Source organism: Coregonus lavaretus, assembly GCF_964263955.1.
Source record: "Coregonus lavaretus genome assembly, chromosome: 7".
Taxonomy (NCBI): Eukaryota; Metazoa; Chordata; class Actinopteri; order Salmoniformes; family Salmonidae; genus Coregonus; species Coregonus lavaretus.
In genome coordinates this window covers 55,395,426-55,412,650 of record NC_139994.1, presented here as the reverse complement: position 1 = coordinate 55,412,650, position 17,225 = coordinate 55,395,426, and the positions used below count along the sequence as shown (strand labels likewise).

Below are 17,225 nucleotides of genomic sequence, written 5' to 3'. Positions count from 1 at the left end.
ATTATAATTATTGTACAGTATACATATGTGTGAGTCATGTTGGTACTATGTTGGCTTGAATGGGGACTGGTTTAATGAACACCTACAGAGGCAGTTGGCTAGATTGGGCGGGCTCAAAACAATATACGAGAAGCAGCACATGGAATTCAAATCAAATCAAATCAAAATCACATTTTATTTGTCACATGCACCAAATACAACAGGTGTAGACGTTACAGTGAAATACTTACAAGCCCTTAACCAACAATGCAGTTTTAAGAAAGAATACCCCCCCCCAAAAAAAATCACACAAAAATACAAAATATAATAATACGAAATAAAAGTAACAAATAATGAAAGAGCAGCAGTAAAAATAACAATAGCAAGGCTATATCCATGGGGTACCGGTACCGAGTCAATGTGCGGGGGCACAGGTTAGTCAAGGTAATTGAAGTAATATGTACATGTAGGTAGAGTTATTAAAGTGACTATGCATAGATAATAAACAGAGAGTAGCAGCAGTGTAAAAGGGGGGGGGGGGGGGGGCAATGCAAATAGTCTGGGTAGCCATTTGATTAGATGTTCAGGAGTCTTGGGGGTAGAAGCTGTTTAGAAGCCTCTTGGACCTAGACTTGGCTTGCCGTGCAGTAGCAGAGAGAACAGTCTATGACTACGGTGGCTGGAGTCTTTGACAATGTTTAGGGCCTTCCTCTGACACTGCCTGGTATAGAGGTCCTGGATGGCAGGAAGCTTGGCCCCAGTGATGTACTGGGCCGTACGCACTACCCTCTGTAGTGCCTTGCGGTCGGAGGCCGAGCAGTTGCCATACCAGGCAGTGATGCAACCAGTCAGGATGCTCTCGATGGTGCAGCTGTAGAACCTTTTCAGTCTCCTTAGGGGGAATAGGTTTTGTCGTGCCCTCTTCACGACTGTCTGGGACACGGTTACGAGCAAAGTGAGTGACAACAAAAAGGCCTATATGCCATGCAAGTGACGCGTTCCTACATCGTACTTCCGTGTTGGTGTCCCTGATCTTTTGCATGGGCTTCAAGATGGGTTTCAAGATGAAAATGCGGTCAAATAAGATATATATACAATTATATTTGTGTTTGTGGATGAATTTACTACTGCCAGATGCCTTTTATGACGTTTTTGCGATGAAGACCATTGCGCTAAGTTTTGCCCATTGAAGACCATTCAAAAAGCCTACAAAAGTTTCAAAACTACAAGGCTACTTGCCACTTGCATGCCGTATTCCCATGAGTAATGTAAAAGGAAATAAGCCTACAAAAGTTTCAAAACTACAAGGCTACTTGCCACTTGCATGCCGTATTCCCATGAGTAATGTAAAAGGAAATAGAGAGTTGAGGTAAGGATAATGAAAGATACATGAGGTAGAGACAGGAAGTTAAGGCCACATATTTAGAGGATGTGTAATAACATGTGGTTGTCTTTAGGGGTAGTGGGGTATGGAGGCACATTCAAGTGTAAAAATGTTTTGTTTGTTGTAATTCACTGGATTGATCAACGCCAAGATTTGTCCTTTAGAAGCTATGGTTTTAATAAAGGCCAAATTCTGTACTTAAGGGAGTAGAGACAACATGGTGTAAAATAAGCAAATGTGATCATATATAAACATCAATTTATTCATTACATACGATATTTGTGAAAACATTATTATTCCCGTTAATGGAATAAAACTGTGGCCGTATTCATAAAGCATCTCCAGCAGAGGAGGCTGGTGGGAGGAGCTATAGGAGGACGGGCTCATTGTAATGGCTGGGATGGAATAAATGGAAAGGTATCAAACACAATCTTATGGAAACCACATGTTTGACTCCATTTCATTTAATCCATTCCATCCATTACAATGAGCCCATCCTCCTATAGCTCCTCCCACCAGCCTCCTCTGGTCTCTAGTCCACGTCATCTTATTCATTATTTTCTAAAAGGCTAAACTGATCCTAGTGGTCCTACTCTGAGACTCTTTATGAATATGAGTGCAGAACTGTTGCCTTTAGTACATGAGGTAGTTTCCCAGTTTAGTCACAAAGTTCATGCAGTTTATGACCTGTTTTCCCCTACACTGGCTGTACACTGCCCTCTAGTGCCAGCGTAGAAGAACAACATGCAGTACTCCTATGGGAAATGCAGTTTTTGTCAGAATTTGTGTCCCTTGATAACCATTCAACTTTTTTTCCCCGATTGTCTTCAGCATTATGTTAATCATCAATTAGAATAATGAGAAATTGTGACCCAGCCAAAGGTGAACAATGAACTAAAACAGGATTGACTGGTGTGTTTGTGGTCAGTGGCAAATAACAACAACCTTGTAATGATACTGCTGTATGTCCTTAGATAATATTTAGACAATGAATGTACACAAAAAAGGTGTGATTTGAGTGCAATGACAAATGCATGCTAGCAGATACCCATAGACTTCCAGTCTTGCGCTAACACTAGTTAGCATTGGCTCGCGAAGCTACCTCCAACTTCTTTCAAACGGGACACAGAGACATAAAATGGTATCCACAAGTTCATCCAACTCTGGGGAAGTAGATAAAGGGCCTCATTGCCAAAATCCTGCAGAATCCCCTTTTGGGAAACTGGGGCAACTTGCAAAGTCTAAGACAGAGCAACAAAGCAAAACTGACAAAGGTTGAACCTTCAGCAGTTTTGTCCCCTAAGCGTTTAACACCACACTCAATTCAATTAATCTGGTGTCAGACTTTAATTTGACTGGCTGTTAGGAGAATCCACAAGGCATGGTAAAGTGTTATTTACAGTTAGCCTCAAACAGATGTGGGCTATGTTGTTTAAATAGTCATAGAGAGTCCTTGGGGATCCTCCCTGGTAATTGCATGTATATAAATGCCTAACCTGTTATGCTTGGAAGGAGAGCTGAACATGATTGTTGTGGTTTGCAGTCACCAAAGGTCACAGGCTTTAAATATAGCAAATGGAAGAGCTTGGGTGACTGTTTTATTTTGGATAATGGTGTCATGAAACAAATGGACTTCTCAGAATGAAGTACTATCACAGCAGCTAGGGGCATTAAAGATATGACCTATGGCGGTCAGAGACAACTGAGAACTGTCAGAACTCAGAGTTGTTCACAATTAAACTGTCCATGATGCCAAACATGGATTTAATACAAAGATACATAGTTTGCAATGGCTACGTGATATTAACAATTTTTCTGAAAGTGCATTTTTTTATTAGTAAATGTCGGATAGACCTACATGTCATTGTTGGGCATTTCCTGTTTGGCATGCCTTCTATGTGAAGCAGAGCATTTGGCTTACCATTGCACGCAGTTTGGAATTAATTTACAGTAAATGGGGCATATAAATATGTAATTTCCCAGGAGATTTAGGAAATTACAAAGTCAAAATAGATTTTCTGTTACTTTCCTCTTCACACTATTGCATGCCATAATAATATAATATAATATGCCATTTAGCAGACGCTTTTATCCAAAGCGACTTACAGTCATGTGTGCATACATTTTTACGTATGGGTGGTCCCGGGGATCGAACTCACTACCCTGGCATTACAAACGCCATGCTCTCCCAATTGAGCAACAGAGGACCACATGCCATGTCTGTACATAGTAATTTTTCAATTTTCTCTCCCCTATTGAAATGTATAGAACCAATGCGTTACCCCTGGCTGTGTAAATTGCCTTTTGTAAACATTTTATGACACGCTTCTGCTTAATACATCCCTCATATTAATGAACCATTTTATGAGGCCTAGGAGCCAATTATAAGAGAGGAAAACACAACCTATTAGCTGTTCTGTAGAGGTGCCCTTTACATATGTGGCCACACATTAATTCAAACGGTTGCAATATCACCATTCTTTAAGTCACATCTTATTGGGGCAATGCTTTCAATCAAGGCTTTACTAATGACATTTTTGGGATACAGATGACATGAAAAGGTTGGCACTTGCTTCAATGATAAGCAATGTTTCAATTACTCTTTTGTTGAAAGTTGACTACAGATCTTTATCATCCATTGGAATTGATATACTTAAGTATGCATCAGTTATTTTGCTTCAAACCACTTTTTCTTGTCATTTGTACAATATCCAATTACTGACACAGTAGTTTCAGATTTAATGGAGAATTTAATAGAAAACAAAGCAGATTTTTACTACCAAACTGAGATTAAAAGTGATTGTTGCATTTGCATGGTTTGCTGCTATATACACGGTTTACATTAACATTTTAGTCATTTAGCAGACACTTATCCAGAGCGACTTACAGTTAGTGCATTCATATTAAGATAGCTAGGTGAGACAGCCACATATCACAGTCGTATTTGCGGGGGGATAAGACAGATGTCTTATTTAAGATATTCTTTGAAGAGGTAGGGTTTCATATGTTTTTGGAAGATGGACAGGGACTCTGCTGTCCTAACATCAGGGGGAAGCTCGTTCCACTATTGGGGTGTCAGGACAGAGAAGAGCTTTGACTGGGTTGAGTGTGAGCTGACCTCCAGTAGGGGTGGGACTGCCAAGAGACCATAAGTGGCAGAACGGAGTGCTCGGGTTGGAATGTAGGGTTTGAGCATAGCCTGAAGATGAGAGGGGCAGTTCTCCTTGCTGGTCCGTGGCAAGCACCGTGGTCATTGACTGGAAGCCAATGACGTGTACAGAGGAGAGGGATTTGAATGAATAACTATGCATACCTTTTGGCCTCCACTCCCCTTAAGAACCACCATTTAAACGACACTGGCCACTCCAGTAGGTGCTGCACTGACCATAAGCAATTAACTGCTTTAACTGTTGTTGTTTACGGCCCATTATAAATAGCCCATTATAAATCGCAATCTGGGTCAGGTGGGCATCAATTAGCAGGAGGGATGGGGGCAACTTCTTGTCGCGCGAGGTGCTCAAGTACAGAACGGTTGTCAGTCAAAACCCATACAGAGCTGTGAGGCGCAGAGCCAGAGCGCTGACGTCATGTATAGCATGTTACTGTGCAGCCCAAATGTTCAACCCGTATACAGGTACGAGTGTAAAGGGTTAAAGCTATACAGTGTTTATTAATAATTACATTGTTTACAAACAATAGAATAAATACTTTGGGTTCTAATGGGGTATGACAGTTGAACTAAGCTTATGAGGCATTTATAAGGTATATTCTTCAATAATCTATGGGTATATGTATATCATTAATTTAAAAGTCCAAAAATGGATGTAGCAATCACACATTGCACCTTTAACTTTTTCCAAATCATACTAATTTGACTAATAACCACATACGTAGAGTATTTACATGTCTTTCACTCTTTTTAGTTTTATCACAGTGGTAATTGTATCGCTCCATTACTAGATGCAGTCTATTTATAGTTGATTTACTACAGCTTTATAAAGTGAAGGGTTATTGCAGTAGTATGTTATATAATCTACAGTGCATTCAGCATGTTCTAAATGTATCCACCACATTGTATTTCTCAAATATTTAGCAATCTTGCTCTTAAGATTCTAGAGATTTGTAAATGTAATTTCAATAAGTACAGTAACATAATATCACTGTGCCAACAGTACACAAGGGACACAGTTATATTAAATAAGTATCAATGCCATATATTTCCCTATTAGTTCAGCTATTGTACCTCAACCGATGATTGAGTTATGGAGTTGACGTGGTTTGGAGCTGTAGATACAGTACCACTGTCATCCAAAGTGCCAGAGAAGGTCAGTGGTAACTCCTGCACTTAAACACCCCCTGCTGCTTGGCTATTCTGAACGTCTGGGTTACGGCTCTGACCGAAGCAGCAATTTGCATTGTTGGGTCACACAACGAGCACCTGTTGTGGTATGTTCACTGGTGGACACTGTGTGCTCTGATGTCACAGTGGAGAGATGTGGAGAGATGACCTGTCAGGATTGTCCACACTGGCTGGTAACACTGGCATTTGGATATAGTAGCCAATGGGAGCATTGGGTTAACATGTGAATACAGTGGTGATTTTCTATGTTGACCTTTTTGTCAGCAGTTGCACCGAAAATGTATGGTGTGGATTAGTATTGTAAGGTATTGTTGTGCCGTCATCTAAGTTAATGACATCTAAATAGCGGTACTGCAGTGGTACACATTTGTAGCATTTGGACTTGTATCAATAAAGACCTTATTTGACTTTGGACTCCTCACTGCAAGTGGAACAGAAGACTTTGGCTGAGCTTCCCTGAAGAGTAACCTTGTCTGAGACCCAAAGACTCAAGTTGGAATCAGAGCTAATGCCTAGGCTTAACGCGTCACTAACATCATCCTAAGTCTTGCCAATGACCAGGGACCCGATACCCACTTGATTAAACATACTCAAACTGTTTGAATGACTGTCCTCATAGTCCAAGAAAACCATGGGGAAGGTTTTCTGTCTTTTATCCAAGTAGATGTCCAATTGAAAATGGGACCTACAGTCAATGTAGAGTTTGAACCTGGGTATCTTGCGTGGCAAACGGCTGCATTAGCCTGCTGAGATAGTCTAGCTCTAGGTATTAAATTGGCGAGCTAACACAAGCCTTCAGATCTCAGGAAATGTTACTCATCACGCAACAGTGGTTCACCAAAATCACCTTTGTTACTTACAGTAAATACAGTAACCTGAGAAATTGGTGTAGCACCAGGTAAAGGAAAAAGAAAGACATATTGTGAGGCATGTCATTGTGACTCACCACCGTTTGCCATCCCATAGGTGGAAGAGGGCGGTCGTGCGTCCCTGGCCGGGATCTGCGAGGGGGACGAGGTGGTGTCGCTGAATGGAGAACCCTGCGGCGAGCTTTCCCTCCCAAAAGCAATTGCTCTCATTGACGCCTCCGTCGACTGCCTGCAACTACTGGTTAAAAGGTAACCTCAAGCGCTGGATTTTTTACTATTAACTGCAACATTGTTTCTCAATCAATTTTTGATGGGAGAAGTCAGGGTGTGCACATCATCTCAACCTCGGGGTGCTACCAGGATTGGGGTCAATTTGAATTGAAGGCAGTCAATTCAGAAAGTGATATGCCCTTTTTTCAATTACTGAATTCAGTTGACTTCTTTAATTGACTTTAATTCAAATACACCCCAACCCTGGGTGCTACCGGTTTATCAAGGTTTAACCATCCCCAACTCAATTCTCTCAAAACCTACTGCTGCATTGGTCTGATTAACTGGGCCATGAACTACAAAGCATGGTTCAACACAACAAGCACCAGTGTATTTGCCTTTAGACAACATGACCTGCCCTTGTACACAGTTGCGTGGCCTGGAATATGGTAAGCAGACGGACAGATAGAGTGGCTTTATTGGCAAGTGTGTTGACCTTTGAGTGGCTTGGCTGCTGACGAACCAGCTGCCCGCTCAACAAGCAGCTGTTAAACAGTTACTCAGCGGGCATCACACACCGTGTGCCATGGGATATTGGTGCCAATGCCCATATGTAAGGCATCATTTAGGTCACCCGGCGGGCACACAGTCCCTTTGAAAGTGGATCTTGTTACTCTAAAGTGGCTACCCGTCTTATTTCCCCATCATGCATAGCACTCTGACGTCAACAGACTCGATGGGTGAAAAGCAATATGGTGGCAAAGCTTCTTAGCCAATTGTAGGACTTTAACCATGCCACTTCAAGTCTCTGGTGATAGAAGAAACACAGACCAGCTCACACTCAAGATTTGGTTCTGAGTGCAGAGATTATGCAACTTTGAACATATCTCTCATCCTCTTCCCTTTGGTTGCTGGGCTCCAATTGACTCCAATGCAATAACTGTGGTCACAGAATGACATTCTGTTTTCCTCTATGACGCTGAAAGGGGAAATTAAGTGGGGCCCAATTGAAATGTGATTACTTTCCACTTCAGTGCTTCACTCCAGTCATTTAACATGAGGGACGGAGATTGAGTTTGCTTGATTAAGGTGGCCACTTGAGGGCCAGCGGTTGATGAGATGGCTTTAGTTAACACAAAGGGCAAGTGCTCTGGTGCGCAGCACAATATTCAATGATATTGCATATTGGAAATCCAGAAACACTATAGTTTTGTTATTAGATGTTCTATGCCAGTCCCCAGATAACAGACATATAAACACAGTATGCACAGTTTCATCACTTTGCTAAGTACTAACAATTTTCATTGAACTATTGTATGATGTGTTATGCTCTTCACTCCCCCCCCCCCCCCCCCCCCCCCCCCCCCCCCCCCCCCCTTCATACAGATGGCGCACCCTATCTCCCAAGGATTTTCATTCAGAGGAGACCTACTTTGGCACAAGGGAGTCCTCCCTTCGCATCCTGTCCCCTGGCAGGTCCCAACCACCCAGGGAGCTCTACATCGCCGATTCCCAGGACGAGGCCTATTATGGGGTGACGGAGAGCGACACGGAGGCCCCCGGAGGGATCCACCTGGTCCGCACCCAGCTCTACGTACCCGCGCCTGAGGAGTGCCAGTTCCCCAGAGGAAGAGGGGACAAAGGTCGAGCGGGACCCCATGGGGGAAGTTTCTCCCCGGGGGCAATGGTGGAGCTACAGTTGTCCCTCGCCGAACACACCCTGGAGGATCCTGTCTGCACCTCCCTGGGGAGTGCTCTTGGAATAGAGGGGGAGATTCAGGCGAGAGAGGCCCTCAAGAACGAGGCCCTCCTTCACACCACCACCCACTCTCTCTACGTCCCTGGCCCAGCTAGGGAGCCCCTGGGTCAGCATGGAGTGGTGCTGAGCTCCCCCTCTCTGCTAGGCCAGGTGGAGGTCACCCTACAGCACCCAGCAGCCGGGAGGGGCTCTCCTCGCCTGGTAGAGGGGATGGGCGCCTATGGGGCCAGTGGAGGTGTTGGTGGAGCCCCCGGGAAGGAAGGAGGAGGGAAAAGCCAGGGAGCTCCCACCTCCTTCACCGTCTCCTTTGGAATGCCCGCAGAGGGGGCGGAGCCGGCAGAGGAGCGAGACTCTGATTCAGAGAAGGACCTTGAGAAACCCAACAAGCACCGGGCCAAGCACGCCAGTGAGTACCCCATACCTTTTCCCTTACACTTATCTCACTGCCACTAGTCATCCTTTGTGTGTGTATGAGTGTTAAATTAGTATTGTCTTATAGGGTGCACTGACTCAGACCTTAATAGCAGACTGAGATAGCAATGCTGTGAACTGCATTTGTTAATGCAACTCTGGGTGGCATGTGTGCATTCCTTAGCCCGGTGCTCTGGTGCACACTAAAATGTGCCCCCCAAAATAGTAGATGATCTCTCTTACTTGGGAAGGGTTTGTTTGGATTGAAGCCTAAATTATACTAGTAGTGTCCAGTTTGTAGTATCCAAGATCACTGAAGGCAGGATTGTGGCAATATACTGTATAGATAGATTAGATAGATAGACTAGATAGACTAGATAGACTAGATAGACTAGATAGACTAGATAGACTAGATAGACTAGATAGACTAGATAGACTAGATAGATAGATAGATAGATAGATAGATAGATAGATAGATAGATAGATAGATAGATAGATAGATAGATAGATAGATAGATAGATAGATAGATAGATAGATAGATAGATAGATAGATAGATAGATAGATAGATAGATAGATAGATAGATAGATAGATAGATAGATAGATAGATAGATAGATAGATAGATAGATAGATAGATAGAAAGAGGGGATGAGAAGAAACAATTCTCATAAAAAATATATACATTTAAAAAATGCCCTATCAAATGTTTTCCTCTAGCTTTGAATAGGGGCCTGATGAGGATGTGTCTTCCAGAGATAGATAGGGCATTACATTGAGCCGTGCAGGGGGACATAAATCAAACCCCAGCGCGTTGATGATGCCTGCAGAAGTGCTCTTTGACGGACACCAGCATATGCTGCACTGCCCCGTTACCCGATCCTTTAAAACTGCATGTCTTAGCCTGCGCCTTAAAGAGAGCTTCGCTCACTACTCCACGTCTTCCTCCACCTTGAGGTTAGTCTACTGGGGGAAATACAAATGTAAGGATGGTTTCTTTTATAAATCACCGCTTTGTGTTTGTGTATGTGTGTGTATGGTTGGGGCCGTTAAAGAGTGTGTGGACATGCCTGTCGTCGCCTCGGGTTCAGGTGACAGATCCGTGAGTGGATTTACAGAAAAGGGGGAAAGGTGCTTGGGTGCTGGTGAACGCACTTCTGTCCCACAGGCTAATTTAAATATTTTCTATGCTCTGCCATTGGCTCAAACTAATTGGGCCACCCGTTGAATAGGCTGTCACAGCTGTGTTAATATCATGTATTATCGGGAAACAAACGAGGAGTATATTAGGCATGGGTCAGAGAATTAGGTAATTGCTTTGCATGTTAATTGAATAGAGATTGTGTAGATTGAATGATCAAATCTGTGATTTATATATATATTTTTTTATTTTATTTATTTAACCTTTATATAACCAGGTAAGCCAGTTGAGAACAAGTTCTCATTTACAACTGCGACCTGGCCAAGATAAAGCAAAGCAGTGCGATAAAAACAACAACACAGAGTTACATATGGGGTAAACAAAACATAAAGTCCAAAATACAACAGAAAATATATATACAGTGTGTGCAAATGTAGCAAGTTATGGAGGTAAGGAAATAAATAGGCCATAGTGCAAAATAATTACAAATCTTGGCACTGAGGTAAAGGGCTTTGAAGACCAATTATAAGATTAGGACCAGGAAAGTGTTGAGTGAATGATGTCTATGAAAATATCAATTTATAGGTTATTGATTGCATTTGTCATTTGAGGGAGTTTTACAAATTCGTTTTTGATTGAAATATTTCAATATAATGGGCTGAGTCAAATTGTCTGCATTGATATTTAGCTTATGCTGCCTTTAAGTAACTAATAACATGATTTGAGTTTGCAGTTTGTCAACATTTTTGCCATTTGGCATGTCTGCCATTTAAAGAGTAATTGTTTATATAAAGTGAAAGTGAAATATCAGTGAAAGTGACTAGTGAGTGGTTGCGTTAATGTATTTAGATATGTTTTCACAATGCCATTAGGGTGGATGTTCAGTGTTAAGATGTATTCAAGATTATCATAAACTTGAGAAAATGTGGTTGCAGTACTGGTATCTGACAACAGTGCAACTTTGTGTGGCAAACATAAATCAAACAACGGAAAAGTAATGAATCAAAGTAATTCAAACTGCAGATAAAATACAGTGAGCTCCAAATGTATTGGGAAAGTGACAATTTTTGTTGTTGTTTTGGCTCTGTACTCCAGCACTTTTTTTTAAAATGATACAATGACTATTTAATTTGAGGGTATTTTCATCCATATCGGGTGAACCGTTAAGAAATTACAGCACTTTTTGTACATACTGTAGTCCCCCCATTTTAGGGGACCAAAAGTATTGGGACAAATTCACGTATATGTGTATTAAAGTAGTAGAATGTTAAGTATTTGGTCCCATATTCCTAGCACGCAATGATTTCATCAATCTTGTGACTCTACACATTTGTTGGATGCATTTGCTGTTTATTTTGGTTGTGTTTCAGATGATTTTGTGGACAACAGAAATGAATGGGAAATAATGTATTGTGTAATTCTGGAGTCACTTTGTTTGTAAATAAGAATAGAATATGTTTCTAATCACTTCTACATAAATGTGGATTCTACCACGATTACAGATAATCCTGAATGCATCATGAATAATGATGAGTGAGAAAGTTACAGAAGCATAAATATCATACCCAAGACATGCTAACCTCTCACCATTACAATAACAGGGGACGTATGATATTTGTGTGTCTAATTTTCTCACTCATTATTCATGATTCATTCAGTATTAGCCGTAATCACCATAGCATCCACATTAATGTAGAAGTGTTTAGAAACATATTCCATTCTTATTTACAATAAAGTGACTCCAAAATGACACAATACATTATTTAGCATTCATTTCTATTGGGCACAAAATAATCTGAAACACAACCAAAACACAACCAAAAATACTAAACTTTTTACTACTTTAATACACATGTGAATTTGTCCCAATACTTTTGGTCAACTAAAATAGTGGGACTCTGTACAAAAAGTGCTGTAATTTCTAAATGGTTCACCCGATATGGATGAAAATGCCCTCAAATTAAATTCGAAGTGCTTGAGTACAGAGCCAAAACAACAAAAAATGTGTCACCATCCCAATACTTTTGGAGCTCAGATAGGAAGGGATTAATTTATAATATTTTACATGTTTTAAGAATGCATGATATTTTTACGATGCATGTGCATCCAAATTGAATGATTTGTGGTGGTTTCAGTTCTACCCAAGCTATTATTACCCATAATATGCAATTAAATGAACTAGACAACAAAAAGCAACCATTTGAAATATCCCTCTTCTCTCTCCCTCTACCCTCTCTTTTCCTCTCCCTCTCGCAGGGCTCAGGCGCAGTGAGAGCCTGTCAGACAAGCAGGTGAAGGAGGCTAAGTCTAAATGTAAGCGCATTGCTATCCTTCTGAATGCTGAAGCTCCCAACCCCAACAACAAGGGGGTGTTGATGTTCAAGAGGCATCGACAGAGGGCCAAGAAGTACACACTCGTCAGCTACGGCACCGGTGAGAGCGAACCAGAGTACGAGGACGACGACAGCGACGACGAAGAAGACTACGACAAAAAAGACGCCAGAGCGATCGAATTCACCCTTGTAGCCACCTCCAGCGGATCAGAGCTCGAGGAGGACTTCATCACCAATGCCCAGGGCGGTGGCAGAGTGCTAACCTTCGACTGGGACACAGGACTACTCGAGATCGAGCGCAAGCTCAACTCCAGAGAGGAGATGGAGCAACTGCCCAACACCACAGGCAAGGGGGGCACAATGTTCGCTCAGCGCCGCCAGCGCATGGACGAGATCGCAGGCGAACATGAGGAGATGAGGCGCCAGGGGATTCCCGTGGAGGGGGTACGGGAGGTGCAGAAGCATGCAGCCTACCAGCAGATGGAGGAGCGCTCGTACATGCAGGCCACCACAGAGAGCCAGGCCTACATGGACTTTAGCGTGCACCAAAAGCAACAGCAACAGCAACAGTATCAAAAGTACCAAGAGCAGCAGTACTACGAGCAGCAACAGCAGCAATACCAGCAGCAACAACAGTACGAGCAGCAGCAATACCAGCAGCAACAACAATATCATCAACAACAGCAGCAGCAGTACCACCAGCAGCAAGAGTACCAACAACAGCAGCACATTCAGCAGTACTCGTCTAACATGAATGGCGTAGCCAACCACCAAACCAATGAAATGCAGAGTTCCATGAGCAATCGAACTGCCCAACCCTTCTCATTACAAAACCGGATGTCCGCCCTGTTTTCTCCCCCTGTGACTGGGAACAACCAAGAGACGATGGGTCAGGGGGAGCAGATTGCCTCACGTGACGAGCGCATTTCGACGCCGGCAATCAAGTCTGGGATCTTGCAGGACACAAGGAACAGGTTCAAGGGCAAGCCAATGTTCAATTTCAAACAAGCACCCAAAGTGTCACCCAACCCCGAGCTTCTAAATCTCCTCAACAGGAGTGACAAGAAGTTGGATTTCGAGTCATGCACGGAAGAGGACTACCTTAGCTTGGGAGCTGAGGCTTGCAACTTCCTCCAGTCACCAAGGGTCAAGCATAAGATGCCTCCACCAGTCGCTCCCAAGCCCATCATTAACCCCAACTCTCCGCCCTGGTCCCCTCAGCCTGAGCTGGCCAAGCAGGAGTTGCCACTGCATACTGAAAATAGCGTCCCTGCACCTGCTGCAGCCCCCGAGACCGAGTCCGCCCCTGCTCCAGATCTGGCCCCAGAGCCCTCCCCCCCTCTTGAACCCCAGGAAGCTACTGTTCCTGCCAAGCCCCCCTCTCCAGACAAACACAGATATAGTCCCCCAGTGTCCCAGGCACAGCAGCAGCAGCCCCAACAAGCGCCAGCCTGGGGAGGAAATGGTCCTTCTCCAACTCAGCCTCATTCGCAACCCGAGCCTCAAGTGAGTTCCTGGGCTCCGTCACTGACACAGGCTTCACAGCAGCCACTCGTGAGTACTTGGCCACCTGCTGAAATGAACCAGCAGGCTCCAGCTCCAAGTCAGTCCCCACCACAGCTCCCTTGGGTGACTCCCCAACCACCTCCTCCTCAGCCTCAGCCTCAGCCACCCATGAATTCTTGGGCTCCAGCACCTGCCCAGTCACAACCCCAATGGGTTCAACCTCAAGAACAGCAACAGCCCCAGGCACCTTGGGCTCAACCTCAAGAACAAGCACAGCAACAGCCCCAGCCACCTTGGGCTCAACAACCTCAGCCTCAGTCTCCACAACAGGCTTGGCCCCAGGCCCAAACCCAGGCCCAACCTCAGCCACCTTGGATGTCATCACCTCAGCCTCCAATGAATGCATGGACAACACCACAGAGCCAGGCCCAGCCACAACAGCCACCTTGGGCCCAACCAGCCCAACCCCAACATCCAGCTGAGCCCCAACCCCCTATGAATGCATGGGCCCCAGCACCTGCTCAGGCTCAGGTCCAGCCTCCCTGGGCCCAGCAACCTCAAGAGCAAGCACAGCCACCCATGAATGCCTGGACCCCAGATACGAATCAGGCCCGGCCACAGCCACCTTGGGTCCAACCACCTTCAACCCAATCCCCACCCCAGCAAAACTGGCAACAGCCACATCCACAGCAGGCATCCCTACAGCCATCTATGAATGCATGGGCCCCAGCTCAGGCACAGCCTCAGACACACACAAGTACCTGGGCCCCACAACCACAGCAAGCCCCAGTGAATACTCAGACCCGAATGGACAGAGTGTGTCAACCTTCTCCAAAACCTTGGAATGCTCCACAAAGTGCTCCCCGTTCTACTCCCCCACCTCCCCCACAGCTAAATAACTCTTACACACTTGGCGAAAGGTCCTCGTCACCCATCATCAATCCAATGGCCAGCGTTTTGTCACCAGCAGGAGGAATGGGCTCGGCTTTGTCGATGCCGGCTGTTAGGGGGAAAGGAGCCGATTTGTTTGCCAAGAGGCAGTCTCGTATGGAGAAGTATGTTGTGGATTCGGACACTGTGCTGGCAGCCACTGCACAGGCAGCTCAGCAAGCCCAGGCAGCCACTGCGCAGGCAAACAAGGCAAGGCCCACGTCGCCCTCTCCCTCCGTACCACATTCATGGAAATATTCACCCAATTGCAGAGCTCCCCCTACATCGAATTACAACCCCATACAGTCTCCTTCCTACCCACCAGGGGCCATTAAGCAACCCCCTCCATCTAGCCCTGCAGCCAAAGCCAAGAAAGGGAAAGGCAAACCTGCCTGCAAACCCCTTGCTGTTATAGATGTCATGAAACATCAGCCTTATCAGCTCAATGCCTCCCTCTTTACTTACGGCCCAGCAGTGGAGGCTGCCGAGGCTGCCAAGGCAGCTGCACCAAAGCCTGCCCCAGCTCCTGCCCCAGTCCCTCCAAACCAAAACCCACCAATAAAATATGAGCAAGCTGTTCCTGTCCAGCCGGCTGGACCAATGAATGCTCCCTATCCACAGCAGCACCAGCAGCTCTACGGGATTCCCCCTCAACCACCCATGCATGATAGTCCCTACCCCCAAGCCTCACCTAATGCTTACCAGCCATCTAACAATCCCTACCAGCAGGTTCCTGCCGGTTCTTACCAATATCCATATAATCCCCCTTACCAACAACCCCCTCCAGCCCCTTATCAACCCCATCCCCAGCACCAAGCTCCAAACCCTTCTTACCAACAGACCCCCCAAGGTCCTTATCAGCCAGCCCATAGCCCCCCCTACCAAGTGGCACCCCAAGCCCCCTACCAGCCACTACCTCCCAGTACCTATGTGGTGCCCAGCTTTCCCATAGCGGCAAAGTCTGAGTCCATCTCTGGGGGCAGCACAGCTCCAAAGCCCAGGTTCATGGCCAAAAAGAGTTCAGCCCAGGTGTGGAAGCCAGCAGCTGCGGAGAAAGAATGATTCTGAAAGCATGATTAAGTGATCTTTGCTTAAAACAACATTAGATCTAGTTACAACATATACATGCACAGTACATTCATACAAATGCAATATATTAATAGAAAGCTTTTAAGATGCCTTTTCTCAACATTTTATAGCCAACATATCTTTTTAAATAAATGGCACAATGAAAAACGCTAGAATTTAAAAAAGGCCCGATGCAGCCGTTTTGATCTCAATATCAAATCATTTCTGGGTAACAATTAAGTACCTTACTGTGATTGTTTTAAATCAAAATGGTCAAAAACAAACAAATTGCTTCTTAGCAAAGAGCTATTTCTCAAGCAAGACTTTTGCTAGGACTGTCTGGGAGTGGTCTAAGTGAGGGGCCTAATTGGACGAGCCTAATGGGAGGTTTACGTAACCTGAAAACTAGCTGTTATTGGCAGAGAGGTTTGAAAACTCTTTGTTATTGGTCTATTAACTTTTACTGCCTGGTGATGTTGCCAGGCAGGCCAAAACTCCATCCCACCAAAACAGGCTGAAATTTCAGGTGGTCTTTTCAAACAGCTCTTACACTAAAATGGCATTTCACAATTCAACGGTATTATTCCAACCTCATACTGTGGAAATATATATATAAAACACAGAAAAATCACGTTTTTGACTGCACTGGGCCTTTAAGATATAAAGTTTGAATGTAGTTTTCCACCTGCTATGCATTCACTCTTTACATGTATACAACTATATAGCATCTTGGTTTTACAAGCAAAGCTTTTCAATGTTAGTTTCTTTGCAATATTGCAACGCACAATACATTGAAAATTAAATATATTATATTGGTATATCTTAATTATCTAAGCCAAAAAAGGGTAAAATATAGTTTTTCAGGAAATCAACTAAATGCTTTCAATGGACTTATGACGTGAATCAGTCTTGATTCATTGGAGCCTGTGAGCAGGCATTGCCAGAATGTGAGCGAGGATAATAGCCAGCAAGAATTCAGAGGAACAGGTGAATGTATATTGCTGAGAAAGTTAAAATTGGAAATGAGAGAAGCTTGAAAGGGAATTTAAGAAAAGGTTGGATCTTCTGAGTACTAAGGTGGTTTGTGAGCCAGTGACAAGTTTGATAAGATCTTCTGCAATATCAACAGTGTATTTGTTAGCTGTCAAGATGTGCAATAATTTGTCAAAATTGACCTTGATGACAAAAAGACAAGACTGAATGATCTGAGAAAAAATGTATTTGTAGCAACTAAGAGGTTTAAGACATCGAGAGCTTGGGGCGATAAGGTTCTATCT

General features: G+C 44.1%; 1 protein-coding gene across 1 annotated transcript in view; it reads left to right on the top strand.

The window, feature by feature from the left end:
- LOC311132275 (synaptopodin-2-like) overlaps nt 1-15,942 on the top strand; it is a gene marked incomplete at both ends in the record, with an annotated part of 34,241 nt that extends 18,299 nt beyond the window's left edge. The window contains 3 exons of the mRNA XM_084165508.1: nt 6,690-6,841; nt 8,189-8,967; nt 12,368-15,942. Coding sequence (XP_084021634.1) covers nt 6,690-6,841; nt 8,189-8,967; nt 12,368-15,942 — 4,506 coding nt within the window. The remainder of the gene's footprint in view (nt 1-6,689; nt 6,842-8,188; nt 8,968-12,367) is intronic.
- Between the last annotated feature and the right edge of the window lie 1,283 nt (nt 15,943-17,225).